Below are 22,037 nucleotides of genomic sequence, written 5' to 3'. Positions count from 1 at the left end.
GTTTTCTGCTATATTTTTCTGTGACTTGATGAGTGGTGGAGATCTGGGATACACTGCCTAAACAGGCAGAGTCAGAAAATGACAACGGTAACCATTTGAAAAACCGCCATCTATAAGGGTGGGAAGAAAGGGCTGATAGGTCAGTGATATACAAACTGTTCTATTGTGGGCAGGATGAGCACAATGGACTACATAATCTCTTCTCTGTCATTAATATCTATGATTCAATGATAGCAAGACAAGAGCAACAATTGTTCAAGGTTTTTAATTTATGCAAAATAGGCTTATGTCATATTTTATGGCAATGAATAACTGTGTCTACATTAATGGTGCCAAGCAGCTGTTTAGCGGATACTTTGTGGTCCACATATCTACAAATTTAATGAAAAAATTCAACAACAAACCATTCCATGAGAGTACTACAGACTCTATAAATACACAAGCCGAGAATGAGAGAAAGAGCAGGGAACATTTGGGTGGGAACAATCACGGTACTTGAAGTTGTTTATTATTTGTTACTGTAGAAGCAAAACAGGTAGGACAGGAGAAGTGTGGCACTCTACACCCCCCAGTTCCCATGCTGCATTCTCTCTTTCACTAGTAGACCAGGATCCACATTTTGGAAACTACCTATAAACAGAGGCAGACATGGGTGTTGAAAGTGATCTTTGTTTTAAACTGGAGCCTGACAAAAAAAACCTCTATATCAACCAAACAGCAGTGAACCTCCTCCTGAAACCTGAATTACCTGTTGCAAACATCTCAAAGCACTGGAAAGATACCACTGACATTGTCTCAGCAAATTCCTACAAATCCACTGAAAGGATACCAAACCAAAGCCTTGTCTGTTGTTAATCGAAACACCCAATCTCAACCTCTGCCACAGGAAGTGATTAGCAACCAAACAGGATATAGCTAAAGACCATTTTTGAAATCTTGATGGAAAAAAATTGCAACCTTTCCACTGCCCCATGGGATCCTTGGCCCGTGCCTGTTGAAAGCAGAGAAGAGTCACTTGGAATAGTCTTAAGATCCTTAGGGTCAAAGTTTCAGGAACACAGAATCCATGATGAGACAAGTGCAATAATCATAAACTATCACCCACCAGTCTTGGCAGGCACCTCCTGTCCATTATGTGGAAGGCTCTGTGATCCCCACAAAGACCTCAATAGTTACGTCAGAACCAATGGACACAAGTCATCCCTGATCACAAGAAACTACTTCAGAAGTAAAACTTTAACCCTATGAATTCCCAGTCCTTCAGCGAAGGTGTGGTAGGAAGCGCTGACATTATATGAAGTAGTGCAGATCAGTTTTGACGAATGCATGGGCCTCCTAAAATATTCTGTGATTAACGAGTCTAAGAGGGAAGAACATGGTAATTCGTGCTCCTAACTTGCACACAGTACATTGATCACACCAGCAACCATCGGACACAGAAGCACAAGTTCATTGCAGGGAGATATTTTCCTTCTCAGTTAAATTCCCTGCACTCAGTCTTCATGATCCTTCAATCAACACCATCAAACTATTCATTCAAATCAATCTCAAACAAGAGAAGATCCACAGACGCTGGAAATCCAAGCAACACACACAAAATGCTGGAGGTACTCAGCAGGCCAGGCAGCATCTATGGAAAAAAATTACAGTCCACGTTTCAGGCCGAGACCCCTCAGACTGGCCTGCAGGCTTGAAATATTGACTGTACTTTTTTTCCATAGAAGTTGCCTGGCCTGCTGAGTTCCTCCAGCATTGTGTGTGTGTTGCTTATTCAAATTAATCTACCCTGTTTGCCAACAGTGATCAAATTTGAAAGAATTCATTGGCTGTGAATCGCTTTGTGATGGCCTGAAGGCATAAACAATGCCACAGAAATGCTAATCTTTCCTTTCCTCTGCGGTGATTCAATGCCCCAAAACAAGCTGTGCTTTCCAATCACACCCTTTCCATACCGGTGAAGGAGGCACGGCACATAAAACCATCGACATAGGAGCAGAAACAAGGGGAAATCAGCAGATGCTGGCAATCCAAGCAACACACACAAAAAGCCGGAGGAACTCAGCAGGCCAGGCAGCCTCTATGGAAAAGAATACAGTTGACATTTCAGGCTGAGACCCTTCAGTAGGACTGGAGAAGGAGAAAGATGAGAAGTAGAGTTAAATGGTTGGGGGAGGACAGGGAGAAACACAATGTGATAGCTGAAACCGGGAGGGGGAGGGGTGAAGTAAAGGGTGAAAGAGATACAGGGCTGGAAAAGGGGTAATCTAATAGGAGAAGAAAGGCGGCCACGGAAGAACGAAAAGGGGAGGAAGAACACTAGCGGGAGGCGATGGGCAGGCAAGGAGATAAGGTGAGAGAGGGAAAAGGGGATGAGGAATGGTGAAGGGGGGTGGGTTTCATGATCAACAGTCTCTAGACTTTAGAGAACGGTGGGGAAAAAATCCAGCGAGCAGTAGTTCTGTGGGCAAAATGCCTTGTTGATGAGAGGGGTCAGAGGAGAATGGACAGCTGGTTCAAGGAAGGCAAGACTAACTCAACTAACTACATGTTACAACAGTGATGTGCAGAAGAGCATCTCTGAACACACATGTTGAAACATGGAAGTGGATGGGGACTGCAGCAAAAGATCACGTACTGGGGTTCCACTGCTGTACCACTGAGTGCATATAGTTCTGCAATACTTACCCCAAATGAAAGCACCTGGATTTCTTCACACGCAGAGACAGTGTGGGCAATCTCATTCCACAAGGGCAGCAAAAGAGATTCATTTTACAAAGCAGTTATGAGTAAGATGCTTATTAATGTATTCACAACGTTCTCTCAAACTTACAGAGCATTTCAATTTGCAACACAAGGGATGCTTATGTCATTTGTCATTTAGGCTGCAAAATCTTAATTTTTAAACATTAAACAGAGACTGTAAACATGTCTCAACTCAGGATATTTCATAGCAAATTGTTAAAGCCAAAACAGTGATAATTTTCCCTCAATATTTAAAATCTGCTTTAAATTTGCGATTAATGAAATAGTGGAAACACCAATAGAAATTTCAAGCCAAGGAAAGATCCATAAGCGCTTTACAGAGTTTGATCAGATTAATGAGATTTTATTAAATGAGCATTAAGGAATGGGATTCCCTATAAAATGACAATCTAATCTTTAACCCTGGAGTACAGAAGATGCCCTGAGCCCTCCAGATACACATACAGCTAAAAAATCCTGGTCATAATTATGTGAATGATATGCCTATACAAAATTTGGCACAGCAAACTGAATTCACAGTTGTTGACACTAGTATACAGAACCACAATCCATGATTCAGCTTTTAAACAGCTATGTCTGTCTCCTTTACCAATAATTATTCATAAAATAAATATTTTATTTCCTCCACATGACACTAATTAAAACATCAGAGCCAGAACTACTGTAGGAGAGCAGAGTAGTATGGCCTGGAGTGTTACTGCCTTTTCGAGTCACCCTACTTGACAAGGAAGTGCACAGGAAAGCAGAAGCCTCTGTTAAGGAACTACTACTTACTATGCTTGATGAGATGCAAGTATTATCCATAATTTAAATGACATAGAAATTCTCTTCATTAGCAAAATCGATTTTCAGTGTCACCACCTTCATAAGGATTTCCAGCAGGCAAATAGCAGCAAAAGATCTAGAGCTGTTAGCAAAGGAACTTTCAAAGAGCCAGAGATGCGGTGCACAGTTCCAACCGCTCAGTACACAACTGAGAAAGCAGAGTTTGGAGTAACTGTGTTAGACCCTTTGCATGAGTTTCGTGTGATTCTGTTTGCAGTTCATAAAACTAATGCAACCCAAATAGATACCCAGTCCCAACTTGCATGACAGCTGACAATTACAATCTTAGTTACCAAGATCATCAATACTTTACTTACATTTGACATGCTTGCTAATGCAGCTATTCTGACATCGAGCAAACACATTGTGGAGGTTTAAGAGATTCAAATATTCATCCTCTTCAGTACAGGAGTTATATCTGAGTTAGTTAAAGTTAATTGAAGGCTAAACATTGAAGAACTTCTGCTCACAAGGGCGTATCACTATCTTGAGTTGTCATCCCGCCCCACTCCATCTACCACATCATGGTGGACTAAAGTGCACTTGATTAAGAAAGAGCAGTTGCCATGTAAACTGCCAGCCAACACCTACCCATTTGCCCCTTCAACCCATCAGCTCCACACACACACAATTAAGGTATCTCATCCATGGCATCCATATCATTAATTATACCTTTTTGCAGAAATATATCTTTACACAGATATAAATGAACATTTAAAGACAAAGACATTAACAACTTAAACAGTACTGCATACCATAGTTAAATGCTCCCAGAAATTAAGCAATCGTTTGTCTGTATAGAAAGTACCAATATTTAATACTTCAAAAAAAAATTAAACCATCATTGTGTTGAAAGTACGGATTTTCACAACACGAACAAGCTATCAACATGCTAATGAAAGAGCAAAAATCAATTATGCCAGTGTGAGTCCTTGGGGTAACAGCAGTTCTCATGCTGTTTATGATTCCTCTTCCTCAGGGCAAACATTATTATTCTTCTTCAGTCTAATATTCCCAGGCATCTCCTGCTGACTGGTGAACTGTTTGCCAATATCTCTCACGATGGCAATTTTGAGCTACAAGAATAACACTCGGTATTTTACTCACCTTTTTAGGGTGGTACATGAAGAAACTGCCTGATAGCTATATCTAAGGCCTGTTTCCACAGATCGTACCGTGTCAGAATTCAACCCTGATGTGCAGGTTGTACATAAAGAGAGATCCACATCCATTTCCTCAGAAGGACAGTTATATTGAAATACTATAAAACCATGTATCCAAAGAGTACTTAACAAATGAATATTCATAATGACAAAAGTGGGACGACGACTGGAAGTCATGGATGAAGGATGAAAGGTGAAAGCTTTAAGGCGACACTAAGGGGAACTTCTTCACTCAGAGGGTGGTGAGAGTGTGGAATGAGCTGCCAGCACAAGTGGTGCATGCAAGCTTGACTTCAACGTTTAGGAGAAGTTTGGATAGGTACATGGATAGTAGGGGTATGGAGGGCTATGGTGCAGGTGCAGGTCGATGGGTGTAGGCAGTTTAATGGTTTCGCATGGACTAGATGAGCTGAAGGGTCTGTTTCTGTGCTGTACTTTTCAAATGACTCGAATTCTCAAATTGGAAATAATACAAGAACCCTTTTAGATTTCGGAACCAGGTAGCAATGAAACATCAAGTTAGATAAAATAAACTCCCTGACACGTCAGGAACTATAAATGTCCTGATCCCCTGGTGTTATTCTGCAATATAGCTAAGGTTTAAGTTCACATAAATAAATAGAAGGGAAACCCATTCATTTATTAGCTTAATGAAGCTCACTCTTACAAGATTTCTGTTGTAGCCTGCAATACATCAGTGCAATAGAAAGTGAAGTTTAGTGCTAGATTGTGCAAGCCTTGCAATGTATAGTATCAGCTGGCAACGACACATCATTCCTCTTTAAACTGCCAGTGGAAAGGCAGCATGCACATACAGAAGTTCTAACATTTACCGTAATTGAGTTGAGGAGGCCTTAGATAACTGCTGTACTAGCAACAATAGAAAATATCTGGAATCTGACAGATAAGGTGTTATTTTCAAATCTGCTGTCAAACTATGGAAAGATAAAGTGGAAATCTGAAAGGTTACATCAACCCTCATTATGACTGCCTAGATTAAAGATCAGGAGAATGTGCTGTTCTTTTGGTTGGGGGGGGCGGGGAGAGGGTTGAAGAATCTGGGAAGACCTTTACTTTAACAACAGGTCTCCACGACTTCAGAATTGCATGACAGAACAACAGAACAAATGAGTAGTAAGCAAAAGCACTGAAATGTGAACTTTACACTTCACTAACTCCTGCAAACCTTAGATATCATGACACTTTGCTGAATACTTTAATTCATAACTCAAAAATATGTTGCTCACTCATAAATGGGGTAACAGTACACAACTAACATAAAAAATGCTGGTGAATGCAACAGGCCAGGCAGCATCTATAGGAAGAGGTACAGTCGACGTTTCGGGTCCTGACGAAGGGTCTCGGCCCGAAACGTTGACTGTACCTCTTCCTAGAGATGCTGCCTGGCCGGCTGCGTTCACCAGCAATTTTTATGTGTGTTGCTTGAATTTCCAGCATCTGCAGATTTCCTCGTGTAACAGTACATAAAGTAGTTCAGTCACAAATGTTAACTTTAAACAGGTGATAGGTAAAAAAGAACGAAAATGAATGTTCCATACACATAACATGATCACTCTTTTGATCACTATTACAATTTGTTGAATTAAAAATAGGAAATTCTTGAATGCAAAATCTAAATTTACACTTGCATGTCTATTCATAATACAAGTCAATTATTCGTTGCAGGTAAAGAACTGACTAATGAACAAGCTTAAAAACACAAAACAAATGCTGATTAAAAATAAATTTCAAAAATTAGTAATCCACCAAAAAGAAAATAGAATACAAATCATTTCAGAACTGAAATAGATTAGACCTACACAGCAATGTTGGTTTCTGTTTAAGGATACTGTGCAGCTTACTGCCTGCACATGAATATTAATAAAGAGACATCAAAATATTCATTATGTTATTTGACACAACGTCATGTCCAGATAACTCCTTGCACCAGTCCATCATACACGCACAGCACTTCAAAGCAATTTACTATCTTCAAAGGGCAAATGAATATGCAACTAAGTATATTTAGCTATTAGACTTCTAGTTACATTTCTTTCTGTAGAGCATGATACAAGTCAAAAATATATTCAGTGGCCAATTTATTAGGTATCCCCTGTACCTAACAAAACGGCCACTGAGTGTATGCTCCTGGTTTTCTATTGCTGTAGCCCATCCACTTGGAAGGTCAACATGTTGCATGTTTAGAAATGTTCTTTTGCACAACATTGTTGTAACATGTAGTTATCTTTGTTACTGTCACCTTCCTATCAGTTTGAACCAGTCTGGTCAATCTCCTCTGACCTCTCTCATTAACAATGCATTTTTGCCCACCAAACTACAGCGCTCAGGATTTTTTTTTTGTTTTCCACACCATTCTCTGTAAATTCTGCTGATCTCCTGCCGTCTCACTCACAACAGTCTTTGGTTCCTGTGAAACTCAAACCAACGCGCCTGGCACCAACGATCATTCATCCCCATTCTGATGTTTGGTCTGAAGAGCAGCGGAATCTCTGGACAATCTCTGCATGCTTTCATGTATTGAATTGCAGCCACGATTGGCTGATTAGATATTTGCATTCACGAACAGTTGTACAAGTGTGTGAACATCTAGAATTCAGAACACACTGAGAAGTGATTGACCTGTAAAAAGACCAGAAGAAAAGAATCCGGCTCACTCTCGTACTGTGCAAGGAAGACCAGACTGCATGGAAGTGCTACACAATAATCCTACCTCAACAACCTAGTCTGAGTCATCCATTATTATTAAAAAGGCATGTTGCAAAGGCATACGGCCATTCTGTGTACCCTTGGCACAAAACTGCTTCAATTGTGCAAGACTGACTCATTCCCAGAAGTGGTTAGTCAAATTTCCAGCGGGACACAAAATGAACCAGAAACAATTTCATTCCTGAGAGAAAAAAAAAGCTTTTAATTGCATAAATAAAAAAAAGTTTTACAATTGAATTTCTAGCCAACTGCATGAATTCTTTAATCCAATTTACCTGATGTTTTTAAACTCTACTTCATTCAGGATAATATTTTGTTGACTGCCTGCATGTAATGCCTCAGATGAATAACTTATGAGTTTATCATTGCCTTGGAGTAAAGCCAAGAACACAGAAACCATGCAAAAAATTATTCATCTTTGCTTCCCTCAGGAACTTTGATTTTCTTCTACACCTCATCTCTCTCCTACAGTCTGATCCTCTCCTCTACCCTCAGAATTGTACCTTTTGATTTCATTGGGCATCCATGTGTATAGAATAAGTGAAACATTACAATTGTAAATATGTTTCTATCAAATGGCTCAAACATCTGTGTCTCATTATTTATTGGCCATAGATCTATAATAAAGCGCATAAGAAAGACATTAAATAAAGTTTATTTAGGAGCAATAAGATCTGCAAATTCTGCCACTGTTGGACTAAATTACTGAATTTAAACAATACAAAAATCTTATAATTACACAAAGAATTTTGCAGACTTATCCAAGAAAGGAGAAATGTACAAAATTTTATAATTCCAAACATATAGTTTTAAATGAGATGAGACTGTCTGCCAATTTCACACTTGTAATGACCAACTGTTAAAAATCTTTGGATGAAAGTATCTGAATGGAAGCAAAATTTCAAATTTGGTATTCATGGTTTGATTTCTCAGACCATGAGGAGAAACATGACAGGCGAAACATCAGTGTTTGAAGCTACAGGTATATTTGAATTTTACCAATAACATGGTTGGCCAAAGCATGACATTTTAATAAAGTGTTCCTGCCTTAATTTTACACTTCAGGTCAGATTACATAGAATTTCTAGTATAATATTTTGTTTTTGAGAAAAAGACCATTTTCATCTGGTATTCTGACCAACAGTCAAGGCTTGCCCTTGATAAACATGAATAATGCAACTATCTTAATCATGCCCAGCAGCCTTTTTCTCAAATTATTACATACAAATGCAAATAACCTTCAGCTTCCAGCCACTGCCCATTGGCAACTGCACAGATGTTCCTGTGAACTTTGTAAGTCCAAATCGGATTTAAGACACTTCAAATGCAATTGTGTTGCTGTAACACCAGAGGCCATGGTAACAGTATTCATCACAACATGATAGAAATATATTTTTAATGAGGAAGGCTAGGTCCAGAGTGCATAGGATCCATCACAGACCAATGCTACATCTAGAATGTGATGGGTGCAACGACTGCCTAAACTGCAGGTATACTAAAGGTATAAATATATTCAAAAAATGTTCAGCTGACAAAGAGAAATGCAAGTATTAGAAATGAAATTCAATTATTACACACTGTAGATGTTATGAGCTTACATACTATGATAAATGTCAATAAGTCAAAAAAGTATCTCAATTCCCAGAGCTTCCTTTCACTCGTTTAAAATGGGATTCTGAAATCCACTCAGATCTGCAGAATCCTTTAACTTCCTTCTTGGGTATTTCAGTGTAAATACCCATCTCTTACCAAATTGGTATAAATTTAACTAAGACATTTGATAATAGAAATGAATTGCCATTCAAATTTTCCAAACGTAGTGTGCTGTTTCAACATTTAAAAATGACAAAGAAGATTTCTTCAGGCTAATTAATGTAGATTCTTCTTTTGGATTGCTACAATGTCAGAAATTAGTTTGCTGGTATTTAGAAGACTTCCAGATATAAATAATACCTTCAAACGTAGCTGTAATTCTACATTGTGAAACACCATGATTTGTCATTCTAACAAAGGAAACTGATCAAGAATACACAACTGAAATATATTATGCAGTTTCATGAGATTTTTTTCGGACTCAAAGAAGATAAACCTCAGAGAAGCTTTCCTAAAAGAGGGAATAATTGGAAATTCAATAATCTGAAAACAGACATAGAAAAAAAACTCTCAAAGAGTGATTTCAACACCTTTGTTAGGGACCATTGTGAAGTTATGAAATTATAGAAAGCACAATTATGGATTAACTAAAATTAAAATGAGTCATCATGAAATAAAACCTATACACAATTTAACTTCCAACTGTTACTTTGCGACTACTGAAAGTAATCATTGAGTGTGGGACAGTAAGATCTGTCCCATTGAATCTATCTAGGGGAAGACAATAGGTCAATGTTCATGCTGTTAGCAGAGTGTTGAAGGTGTATCCCTACCGCTTAAAGGCACGGTTCAGGCCAGATCTATTTTGTCCTGTCCTTTAACTTGTATATTTACTGAGTCATCCATCCCTCAACATCACACACAAAATGCTGGAGGAACTCAGAACCAGTCTCAGCCTGAAACATCGATTGTTTACTCTTTTCCATAGATGCTGCCCGGCCTGCTGAGTTCCTCCAGCATTTCGAATGTGTGGCTTGGATTTCCAGCATCTGCAGATTTTCTCTTGTTTGTAATAAAAGGTACATATTTGGGTAAACAAGAGGAATTCTGCAGATGCTGGAAATTCAAGCAACACACATCAAAGTTGCTGGTGAACGCAGCAGGCCAGGCAGCATCTCTAGGAAGAGGTACAGTCGACGTTTCAGGCCGAGACCCTTCGGCCTGAAACGTCGACTGTATCTCTTCCTAGAGATGCTGCCTGGCCTGCTAAATACAGTATTTGGGTGTTGAGTATTGAATATTCAAAGTATTCAAATATTCAAATATTCAAAATATTCAAATACTGTTGAGATGCCACTATTACCACCATTGTAAATATGTACAGTCATTCTGTAAATTTACCTGACTATACTCCAAATGTTAAGCAGGTGATTATAGCAACTGATAATCATTTAGGTATTCATTAATGTCGTGTCAGGAGAGAGCGAGATTGTCCTGGAAGTCTAAAAAACTTTTACACTTCCCAGTTGCAGCTGCTGTATAGCTCAATTTTAGCCCATCACAGAAACCTCTATTAACCTTACTTATCGCAGCCAATCAGCATGCAAAGAAGTAATACTAATGGGAAATGGACTTAGTACAGAAACACAAGAAGTACCCTGTATGGGAAATTTGAGTTTTTCTGGACTGCTGTCCCTCTTCCTGGTAAATAAGTAGCTTTGTCAATTCATTAGCAATGTCACCTCCCAGAAAACAGTGGACACAACCTGGCGTTTTCTGCATTAACCTTTTTTACTTTGTTTGAAGACCTTGTAAATGTTTTGACAACTGGGGCACTAAACTTCCAATGCATCCAACCGTTACTGAGGTAAAGTACTATATATTAACTACATACAAATGGCAAGGAAGCATGCCGAATGAAAAACGCTGTCTAAACAGATAATAGAATTTTATTGATATTCATTCATGAAAATATGAAGTCACTGAGGATTTTGTTCGTTGAAATATCAATTAGTTGTATGCCTTGTTACACACCGATAAGAATTTGCAAATCACCAGAGGAAAAAAACGTGTTAAGTAATAAAGTAGTGACATCAGTGAAAGATTAACAGACGTTGTTTTAAGATGATCCATGCGTCAAAAACAGAAATAAAAAACGTAAGTGGAAAATAATTAAAATAGAATTTAACTTGTTGTGGTATTAAAGGCATTTAACAAACAAAAATTAGAGAGTCACAGAATAACGCAGCATGAAAAAGGGCCTTATGGCCCAGCTTGCCCAACCAATGGTGCCCACCAAGCTAGTCCTATGTTGGGGCGGCATGGTAGCATAGTGGTCTACAGTGCCAGCAACCTGGTTTCAATTCCCACTGCTACCTGCAAGCAGTTTGTACGTTCTCCCCGTGACCACGTGGTTTTCCTCCAGGTGCTCCGGTTTCCTCACACAGTCCAAAGATGTACAGGTTGGTAGGTTAACTGGCCATTGTAAATTGTCCTGTGGTTAGGCTAAAATTAAATCAGAGGATTGAAAGGCAGTGTGGCTCGCAGGCCGGAAGGGCCTATTCTTCCCTGTAGCTCAATAAATAACAAACAAAAATAAATAAATGTTTGGCCCGTATCCCTCTAAACCACATGTAAAGCATCTTGAATATATCCCATCCAAAGATTAGTAATTAGACCCACTGAATGAGTACAAGGACAGTAAATAATTGTGCAGCATGATAGCAGTAGATAACCAAGATATCCACTGAAAATTTATCACATTTCAAGAGATAACATTGAAGGTAGAAGCAGTCCAGAAGCTTTACTCATAAATTTCTGCAGATTTACTACAGTGAGACAGAAAGATGCATAAGAAATCCTGTTTTTTACCAAGGAGTTTACACACCCTGGAGACTTGTTTAAGATGAGGAAGGCAGAAATTCCAACAGAAGGTTCATGGCTACATATTTTGGTCAGACAAGAAGGGAGATACTTATTACTGATAGTGCTTATATCTCGAGAGAAAAACTCTACAAATACTGTTGGCCATTTGGAAGATGCTACCAATACTGAGGGAGCCTGCAACTGACATTTTCTAAGTCACATGAACCTTCCAGTGCAAACAGCAGTGAATATCTGCTTTTCATTACAAAAACCATATGATGTACTCATTATTTTCAGCAGTAATTGTAAGCAGAAAAGTTAGATGGTCCACAAAGCAAAGTCTTTAAGGACGCCATTGCCTGTCTCCCCGTAAGCACACATGTAGGACATAAACCCATTTGTGATTCTTGTTTTTGCAGCGTGCCACTTACTTTCCCTCAGTGGTAGAGGTAATGAGGACACCTTTATATTGCCCAAAGTGAATGGAGAATGTGAGCATGGAGGCAGATCATTGCATATGAAGACCACAACTCTGAGAAGCATGAGGTTTCTGCTGAATTTAACAGGACAATGCAATCAGAGATTTAGCACTGAAAGTTCAAAAGAATTTGGTTCACAAGTGCATAGGAGTTTGGGAGGAAGATCTTGGGTTGGGAATCTTGTCACTGGCTCAGCAGACTACTGGAAGGGGTTGGATTGCAAACAGACAGCAGATTATAAGTTGGTGTATGACTCCACATCATGTAAAATTGTGGGCAATTGAAGAGGTAGAAGATTTTTTATGGTTGAAAAGATATCAGATTCAGGTGCTTTGATGTGGATGGTGAAATGCTTCCTCTTTACTGCTCAAGCCACACTTGTCTAGATAAATGAAGAGTATTCCTTCATTCTCCTGATATCTCCAACAAAAAAGCTTAATAGATTCAAATCAAAATACTTATTTGACTGGCCCAATCGAATTTCAAGTCAGTGGCAATCCGCAGGAAAGTGGTGAACAATACAGGTCGAGTACCCCTTATCTGAAATTCCAAAATCTGAAAACCTCCAATATCCAAATTTTTTTGAGTGCCGTCATGATGTCAGAAATGGAAAATTCCACAAAGCACTGGGAATGTTCTCAGGTGATGCGCAGGTCTCTGTGTACCACAGACAGTTCTGAGAAGTGACCTCACACACATAATGAACAGAAGTTAATGAAAGTCATACAGTGGAAAATGAAGGTCTCAATCAAGTATCGCCAGTGTCGGAGTGAACTATGCCACTTAGTGGTATGCTGATCATGAAACAAGTAATGATCTATCACAATGAACTGAAAATTGAAAGTAATTATGAATATCCAGCAGGCTAGTTGCAGAAATTTAAGAAAAGGCAAAGCATTAAATTTTTTAAAGCGTTGCTGATGAAAATCTAACACCAAAACAAGTTTACAATGCTGATTGTTTTTATACCTTACTTGAAACCTAAAAAAAGGTCAAATACAAATCCAGTGTACTGTAATATTTTAATCAAACCACGGCATCATAGCTGGAGACGGAAGCCTGGCGTTGTTTGTTGTTGTTCAACAGCTGATTCAGGTATTCTCCTTTCCCAATGCTCCTGTGCTGCTTTTGTTACCCTGCACACATTCTACTTTCACTATATCAATGGTACATAAGAATTTCTACTGTTATGTGTGATAACAGTCTATGTGGTAACATACAAATTCAGTTGGAAATAATTTTACAGTTATATTCCAAAATCCAAAAAAATCCAAAGTCCAAAACACTCCTGGCCCCAAATCTTTTCAGTTAAGGGGTACTCAACCTGTACTTCTGATTATCATTGGTAGGTGGTTTGACGCTGTTAGAGTGGGACATTGCCTCTAGCACTTGCATAGGAAACTTATTCCTTATAACAGCCAATGCCTGTATTAGCAAGCCTGAGCAGGCAGTATGCAGGTACAGTTATCAGAACATTTGAATTTACTTTCATAATTTTCCTGCTGGAGGTAGTGACATTAGATACAAAAGAGCTCTGTACCCACTGAGGCTGGGAGAAATTAAATTATAATCTTGTTTGACCAAATCTACGGAAACCCTAAATGCAATTTTAAACTGGACACCTACTGCTCACATTACAAATGATTTCAAATTCTGAATATATTCAATGCTGCGCAGTCCACCCGAGGTTACAAATGTCCGAATTATGGACAGCCCGTACATATGAATCAGCGTTTGGGATACAGGTAGAGTGGACTTGCCAGTTGTGGAGCTGCAGGCATCTTCTATCATGTGGGAGCGACAATACCATTGCACCTTGTAAAGATAACTGAATAGTTGAGATAAATGTCCTTGATTGGTCTATGATGCATTGCCAGTCAGTGACAATGCCAACTGTTCAGTTTATGAAGAACTGCTCTAACCTGTGAGGATTATTTCACATTTTAGAATTTTCTCTGACTTTTTCATTTCGTTTTTGCGTCAGTGCTACTAAAATAATTAACATATAAAAGATTAAACAGAAATCATTGAACCTTAAATCTATATAAGTAATAGATACATTAAATTCAGGTATTAACCATCTTATAACTGGTAAAAATATCAATGGAATATCTTCATTAGACAGATTTTCACATTACTGTATTTTTACTCTGCAATATGTCTACCTCTGTATACAAAATTACTTAAAGTTAAAAGTGAAAGTAATCTTTGCATAGATCAACAGTAACAGTCGAATATCAAGACCACTGCCGTTTTGGACAACAATATTCTCAACCTATTCACTATGTAAATGTCTGTTCTGAATGATTTCCCATAGACTCTGATACAGGAACTCTGTTGCCAGTTGCACAACAGGGCCTCCTTCTGGCCTAGCAGCGTACAGATTAATGACTTCTTACCACATTCTCAAATACAAGCTACGAAAAGCTTAAATGCTGTCTTAAAATAGAAAATAGTGAAATGTTCAACCCCTCAATATTTTATGAAATTTACTTCACTAAATTGTTGTGTTTTGTTTCTGCCTCTATTCGGCAAGACTTTTCAAATTCTACCCATCTTCCCAAATTCACGCCAATCGGTTAAAATTGATAACTACAAGTTTAAATTGATAATTATCCTTATATAAAGAGCTTTTTACAAGGCAATAATTTCTTCATTGGATATTCATACCTGACACAGATTCACTATCAAATTCAATAGGAAATCTTGATGCTTGGAATTTGAACTAATGCAATTTTAGAGAAAATAGCTGTTGGAAAATAATGTATATTGGACTCCAGGAAAGCAAATGGGTGATCCAAATTAAGTCTGAATATCTATGCAGAAGTTTGCATTTTGGATCGACCTGCAAAATGCAAAATACAAAATACGCGATCTAATCACACCAAAACAGAAACATTTTTGCACTCTTCTTCCAATTTCCCATATTTTAAATAGTGAATAGATTAAATCTATTAGAAAAAAAATCATCTAGTGCCAGCAGAATATTAGAAAATGCTTACATTCCTAATGTTTGAATTTAATTTTGGAATCAATGATTTATTAATGGCACAGAGATTTGCTAATTAACATGTGTAGATTTTTATCAATTTTAACGCAAACATAAACTAAGGTAACAAGAAGATAATTCAGTTATTCTCAATCGTTATCAGTAATACTTCAAGACAAACTCACTCTTTAGCAATTCTGTACAGCATCTTTTTATATGTTAATTGTGTCTCATAGGTATAGTTAGTGAATATAAATGCTTCACGTTTGATTTCTAATAACAAGTTCTATATTTTTACAATAGGCACTGATCAATGTATAACAACAGCTACTTTAAGTGAATGCCTGCTCTCTATCATGAGTAAATTACAATACTACTCTAGAAAATCTGAATTCAATAAAACTGTTAAAGGCAATATTGGCATTATGGAAATTCTGGTCGAAAGTCCAAAAGGAGAAAAGAAAATCTCTCTAAATGCTTTATTCAGCTCAGCAGGTAAAGTACACATTGCTGGTCCATACTGAATTTGTTACCACTAGCAGTCTTACAATAGATTATTATAAATGAGAGACCTAATGGCCTCATACTGGGCCGTGGCTAAATTTTTTGTGTGTGTTTACTGACATAAACAATGAAACGTTATTTACACTGATTATCTGCCTGGAAGAGGGGCTTTGAAAATAATGATGGTGGGCATCATTATTGACAAATAGTTCAGGGGAAGTGACAAATGACAGCAGATGACAAAATAAACTATTTGTTACTAATCTCCAGAGTTTGCTGATAGATCTATTCGCTTGCTTTTCACAAAAGGCATCTCAGCCTCAGCCACTCCATTATATTTATAGGAACTTGATCCATTTACACTTTAATTGACCATTAAACTCAGTACATAAAATGAAGACTCATAATTAATAGCATAAGCATCCTTTTTATGTGATCATTGTTAATGTAATCATAATCAAACTCTGTAGCCAAGAGACCAATTCAAAACATATAATTTTGAGGTTTTTTAAATATTATTTTTTTACAGTACTTTTCATGGTTTAATTCTATTTCTTCTTTCTTTCTCCTTTCATTCCAACCTTTCTCTCCTTCTCTATTTATCTTTTACTACGAGATTCATCGTGTTCTGTTGTAACTTACCTCTATCCCTGTCCTTGTGCATCATCGGTTAAGGAGTGAGACTGTTGATTGAAATGTTTACTAAGGATCAAGAGCCATTGCTGTCCTTTCTCTGATATTACCACTGACAGTATGAGGTGATAATGAGCAGAAAGGATGTAAGAAAATATCTTAAGAGACAATGGAATCAAATACAACAATGGGCCATCCACCACTATAAACCTCTGCAAGTTTCTGTCATTACGGAACTTGGACACCCACTGTTAGGATCTCCTATGATTTCCATATTGACACTGATCTAGGTCTCACTGGTCTCCAAATAAAAAATCCTGTGGTCATTGTACTGCTATCATTTTATAATTGGTTAATCCTCTGATTATGTCAAATCTCACTTTTTAAAAAAACTTAATTAACTTATTCAGAAATATATTTGATCTACATAATCCATAGGAAATGCCAGCATACTAGAAACAGCTAAAACAAAATTTTGTTCTCCTTCTAAACATTTGCAAGGCTCAATTACAGGAACAACACCTCTAAATCAAAAAGAAACAACTCCCCAGATCCTCTAGTTCCATTAATTAAATTCTTATAATTGAAACTCATGAGATATGCCCAGTTGTCTATTTACCACCAGGAAACATCCACTTAGCAGAAATATAGTAATTACACAGCTTGGATTGGTACAGGGAAATCACAATGTTTGAGGCACTCCAGTGATTTTTCTGAGTTACATTTTATCTGCCACTTTCATCGTACAGATTGAAGGTCAAATTGTGTTTGCGATAAAAATCTCTTGAACAAGTTCATGAATAACTGAATGTTACATGTAATGAGCAAGAAAGGGAATCTATTAGAGTTTTAAAATGTGTGGATAGCTTCAAATCAACAGGATGTTTCTGAAGTAAGATTTGTGAGTACCTTTGCAATAATCATAAGAAAATGTAAAGTAGATGATTGTTTGGAAACTGTAAGTATGTGTCTATCGTTTACATGCACATATTTACTTGGAGTGCAGCAAATGTCATTGTCATTATATGTGCAATGGCCATTTCTGTGATTACCAAATAAACTGAGGCATAAAGGTACAGTTAAGACATCTGTTTATAGAGCACTAAAAAAAATAAAAACAAACCACATCAAATCAAGCAAAGAGATGCAAATTTAATCATTCCAGATGCAACAACAGTGTTTCACTTTGGGCTTCTCCAAAACTCATTTTTTCGTGTTCGAAAGTCACAAACTCAAGCATCATCAAATGCTACTTCAATGACTACAGCGTCTGGGTAATACATGCCAGTGCAAGATTCTGTTTAGGATTCTATGATTAACCCATAGCCCCATGAGAGTGTAGGAAGATTCACAGCACTGAAAGTATCAGTGCATTGGTAATGGCAATCCACACTTTACAGCGTTTCTAGCCCTTACTTTCATGACAGATATTTCTGTACCCAGTCTGTGGCTGCCAAGCAAAGAAGCTCTTTAAGACCTATACACTTCATCAAAGTTCAGCAAAAGCTCTGCAAAATACTCCTGACAGGAAATACACAGACAGGTCCAACATTAGTCCCTGAGGGTGTGCAAAATGTCCTTTAGTGTATTGTTGTCCAATGTTTTAATGCAGTCGCCATCAGTGCATTCAGCACCCCAACTGAAAACCAACTTCAATATTTACACACAAGCCTAAAGCAAAATTAGGAACATTTGTCATTAATTACTATAAATGATTTTTCTATATCTCCACTATTTTAGTGTTACAAAATGAAGTCATATTTCCTGTCTCACATCTAAATATGCATATACGGAAACTTTTCTTAGATCCTCAACAGTACAGTCCAACATTTATTGGAATAGCAAGAAGAAAATAAGTAATAGAAAAAGGAAAAGGCTCTTTGGTATCTCATTCATTCAGAAAATTCACAACCAACCTAATCTTTGACAGCAACACTTACCTGCCCAATCCTCATAAACCTCAGTCACCCTTGACCATAAGTATTAATTATTCCATCTACAACAGTTGGATATAATTTGTTTTCTGAGCTCATATTTGGAAAACTATCAACATGATGTATATGCAACTTCAGTGCCAACATTTCAATAGTCTGAATTGGTGGTAAATGAAATCCAATGGAAAGGGAAAGCAGTTTCAAAAGCATTAAGAACATCCTGCCTCTGGAAGCACAAATGCCACATTAACCAGGGACCTTCTACAAAAATCTAATAGCATTGCCTTTTTACAAGATGCTAACAAAAATACAACAAGGGAAATCTGATCAAAGCCAAAAATAACAAATAAATATGGAAAATAAAGAACAAGCAATCCTGACAGTACTGCCTCTCTTGCACAAGATATTAGGTCTACAGCAGAGAACTTTATCATGTGAGATTTAGCAGTAAAATAATTTGAATTAAAAACTCCAATGGTTTTCCATTAAAAATAAGCTGAAATAGTTATTGATCAAAAGACATCGAGGTTTGATTTACATGATTTAACTTTCAAAGCAACTCATTTAAAATGATAACTTAATTCACTTCCAATTCCAGCTCTACCAGCAGGACCATCCCTTTTAATTTAAGTCAGACGTTTTGAACCTCTGCACTGTAATCAGGTTTAAATACTAGGGAAAATTTAATTCTCAGCAAATAAATGCAAATTTGTCTCTGCATTTGTGCATTAAGTACGTTGGATAAAAGCTGGAACTCTTCGGTATCAACAATATGCAAACTACTACCTCATATCGTGAACATTTGAATTTCACTGTAAACATTTGAATTTCACTGCGGCAATTATACATTTGCTGACCTCTTGAATTTGTTACGTAAAGTTGCACATTTAGTACTTCCACACACAATTCCACTACTTAATTTTGTTGCCGGTGCATTCTGCACGATTATAAAGTAAGTACAGGAAAATAAAATGATCATAAACTCTCAGAAATTTAATTACCGTTGGTGCTTTCTGATAGCCAAAACTTTCTTAATAGCCAATACTCTTTCTGCACGTAATGCATCCACAAAGCACAACACACAATACAATTTTCATGTGTGTGACAATATACTAGGGATTTTTTCAATAAAATTAATTCCACTTAATTACTAGGCAGCAAGCCTGTATACATTCTGAAGTATTAGATTACTGCAGCGATGCCCTCGAGTACTGGCAAGAATGCTCCTTATACCATATGCTCAGTTTAGTTTTTTTTTTAAATCTAAAAGTATGATTCCTTCCCTAATCCAACAAAGTGAAAAATAAAAGTTATTGACTAGGAAATTCACTCTTCAGCCACATCTTGATCTGGAATACTACCTACAGTAAAAGGTACTGTATCTCCACCTTGTAATTCAAATTTAAACGAGTCTTTCCAGTTAGCTTGGGTCTCATACGAACCTTCGGGACCTCACGTAATGAAAGCGGATGTCTTTTACCTTCTCTACCTTATACTGTATTTACTGAGTATGCCCGCAAGAAAATGAATCTCGGGGTTGTATACGGTGACATATATGTACTTTAATAATAGTTACTTCAAACTATGATTCCATAAGGAGTAATCGCAACTAAACATTGAACTAAGACGAAACTCCAACTTGAAATGCACCTTAAAAGCGCCTGGACCATTCCGAGTGCACAAGTTGGCCGTGCTCTGGTGGAGCTGTATTAACGTTTAAAGTGTCCTTACCCGAGATCTCCTGGTAGGGGATGTTGTTGAGGCTGAATCCCTTCGCACCGTACGCCTGCCTCACCTCAGAACAGGTCCGAGCCTTCACATCAGCCACAACCGAATCACAAAACAGAGTTAAGATGCAAAGCCCCGCAAGAACAGCAATAATCCAGGACATGGTGTGCGCAGATAGACCTTGAAAATCCACTTTTTTGAAAAACCCAGCCCGAAGCCTGACGAACTCCCTTACAAAGTCCAAACACACTGCTGAGAAGCTGAGGCGATTTCTCCAAGCAGCGGTTGCTGATCTCCAGTATTCCTCCCCCGGCTGTTGGTTACGCTTTTTTGCATATATATTGTCTGCGAATAGGTTTCTTTCTTTAAAAAAAAACCAAGTCCTCTATTTTTCCTTCCCCGACCCAGTGTGGATATTGCAGGACTGGGACCTAAGGCCACCCTCACGGATCCTGTGTGTGTGCATGAAATCCCGATGTATGTCCGCTCTGTGAAGTTCACTCGGACAAGCTGAGACTAAAAGCTCAGAGTGAGAGAGAGATCCCGGAGTAAAAACCCCCTCCGCCTCTGGATGCTCTCACATCAGAGGAACACGGTGCACGACAAAGCCCGGACTGGAATCCTCGTGTGTGATTCGCTGGGGAAGGAAACGCGAACGTGTCAAATCCCTAATCATATCTTCAGCACGCAATATATTCTTGTCCGGTAAATCAGTCCTGCAGTAATATTTCGCCACAACCGGTTTCGCTTGCTTTCTGGATTTAAAGTGACACTTACGAACCACATTTTTAAAGGGGTCTACGGAGGAACTGGTAGTTAGTGTGTAAAGGCAGTTCATGGACTGCTAAAGACCTGCTGCGCTATTTAATGCATGACTGCCCAGCAGCGGCGGCCTGTGAATACAGAGCTGCTGTATCCACCCCACCCCCACTCCGGAGTTGCTGTGGGAGATAATTACAATGTTTATTTTAAAATGTCACCCATTTCTCAAAAGTAAACTGGCAGCGGTTTTGTGACTTTCCATCTCATTTCACATGAAACGAATTAGTTTGAAGTGCAAAATCTACTGCTGTGCCGGCGCAGTCAGCAGTCACACTGCGTACTGCAGGATCCCACTAAAAGCAATAGACTGAACGATTGTTGTTAGCTGAGAGAGAAAGCTACAACTGAGAGGACTATCCTTGTACATCTGCTCTCGAATCTTTTTATAATCTTTTGAACTAACAGCAAAGAGGGCACTTCCAAAAAGGCAACACTAAAATAACTGTGTGGAGATTATCCAGCTATAAAACTTTGACTTTCTGACTCAGGAACGAGACTGTGACCACAGGAGTCATGTTGACAGGAGGAATGATTAGGCACTGTGTGTGTGTGTGTGTTGGGGGGGTGGAGATGGGAGAAGGGAGAGGAGAGAGGATGGGAAAGTCTTCTCATTATTCCCTTTAGGGAAGAGGTAGAGGAGCTTGAAGATGCACACACACTGGTCCGTGAACTCATGAGAACTTCCTCACTATTCCTCTTTTGAATTATGTATTGATTTTATTTCTTACTGTAATTTATGGTAATTTTTTATATCTTGCACTGTACTGTTACCATGAAACAACAATTTTCAGAACATACATCAATGATAACGTAAGCACAAGGAATTCTGCAGATGCTGGAAATTCAAGCAACACACGTCAAAGTTGCTGGTGAACGCAGCAGGCCAGGCAGCATCTCTAGGAAGAGGTACAGTCGACGTTTCAGGCCGAGACCCTTCGTCAGGACTAACTGTACCTCTTCCTAGAGAACAACAGGAATTCTGCAGATGCTGGAAATTCAAGCAACATACATC

At 38.2% G+C, this 22,037-nt stretch overlaps 1 protein-coding gene across 1 annotated transcript in view; it reads right to left on the bottom strand.

Moving 5' to 3' along the window:
* The window catches only part of gpc6a (glypican 6a), an 822,751-nt gene extending 801,755 nt beyond the window's left edge, over positions 1 to 20,996 (bottom strand). Inside the window, exon 1 of the mRNA XM_063048515.1 lies at positions 20,207 to 20,996. Within this exon, the coding sequence (XP_062904585.1) occupies positions 20,207 to 20,366 (160 nt within the window). The 5' untranslated portion in view covers positions 20,367 to 20,996. The remainder of the gene's footprint in view (positions 1 to 20,206) is intronic.
* Between the last annotated feature and the right edge of the window lie 1,041 nt (positions 20,997 to 22,037).

The sequence above is a fragment of the Mobula hypostoma genome, chromosome 5 (genome assembly GCF_963921235.1).
Source record: "Mobula hypostoma chromosome 5, sMobHyp1.1, whole genome shotgun sequence".
Taxonomy (NCBI): Eukaryota; Metazoa; Chordata; class Chondrichthyes; order Myliobatiformes; family Myliobatidae; genus Mobula; species Mobula hypostoma.
This window is presented reverse-complemented; position numbering and strand designations above follow the sequence as displayed.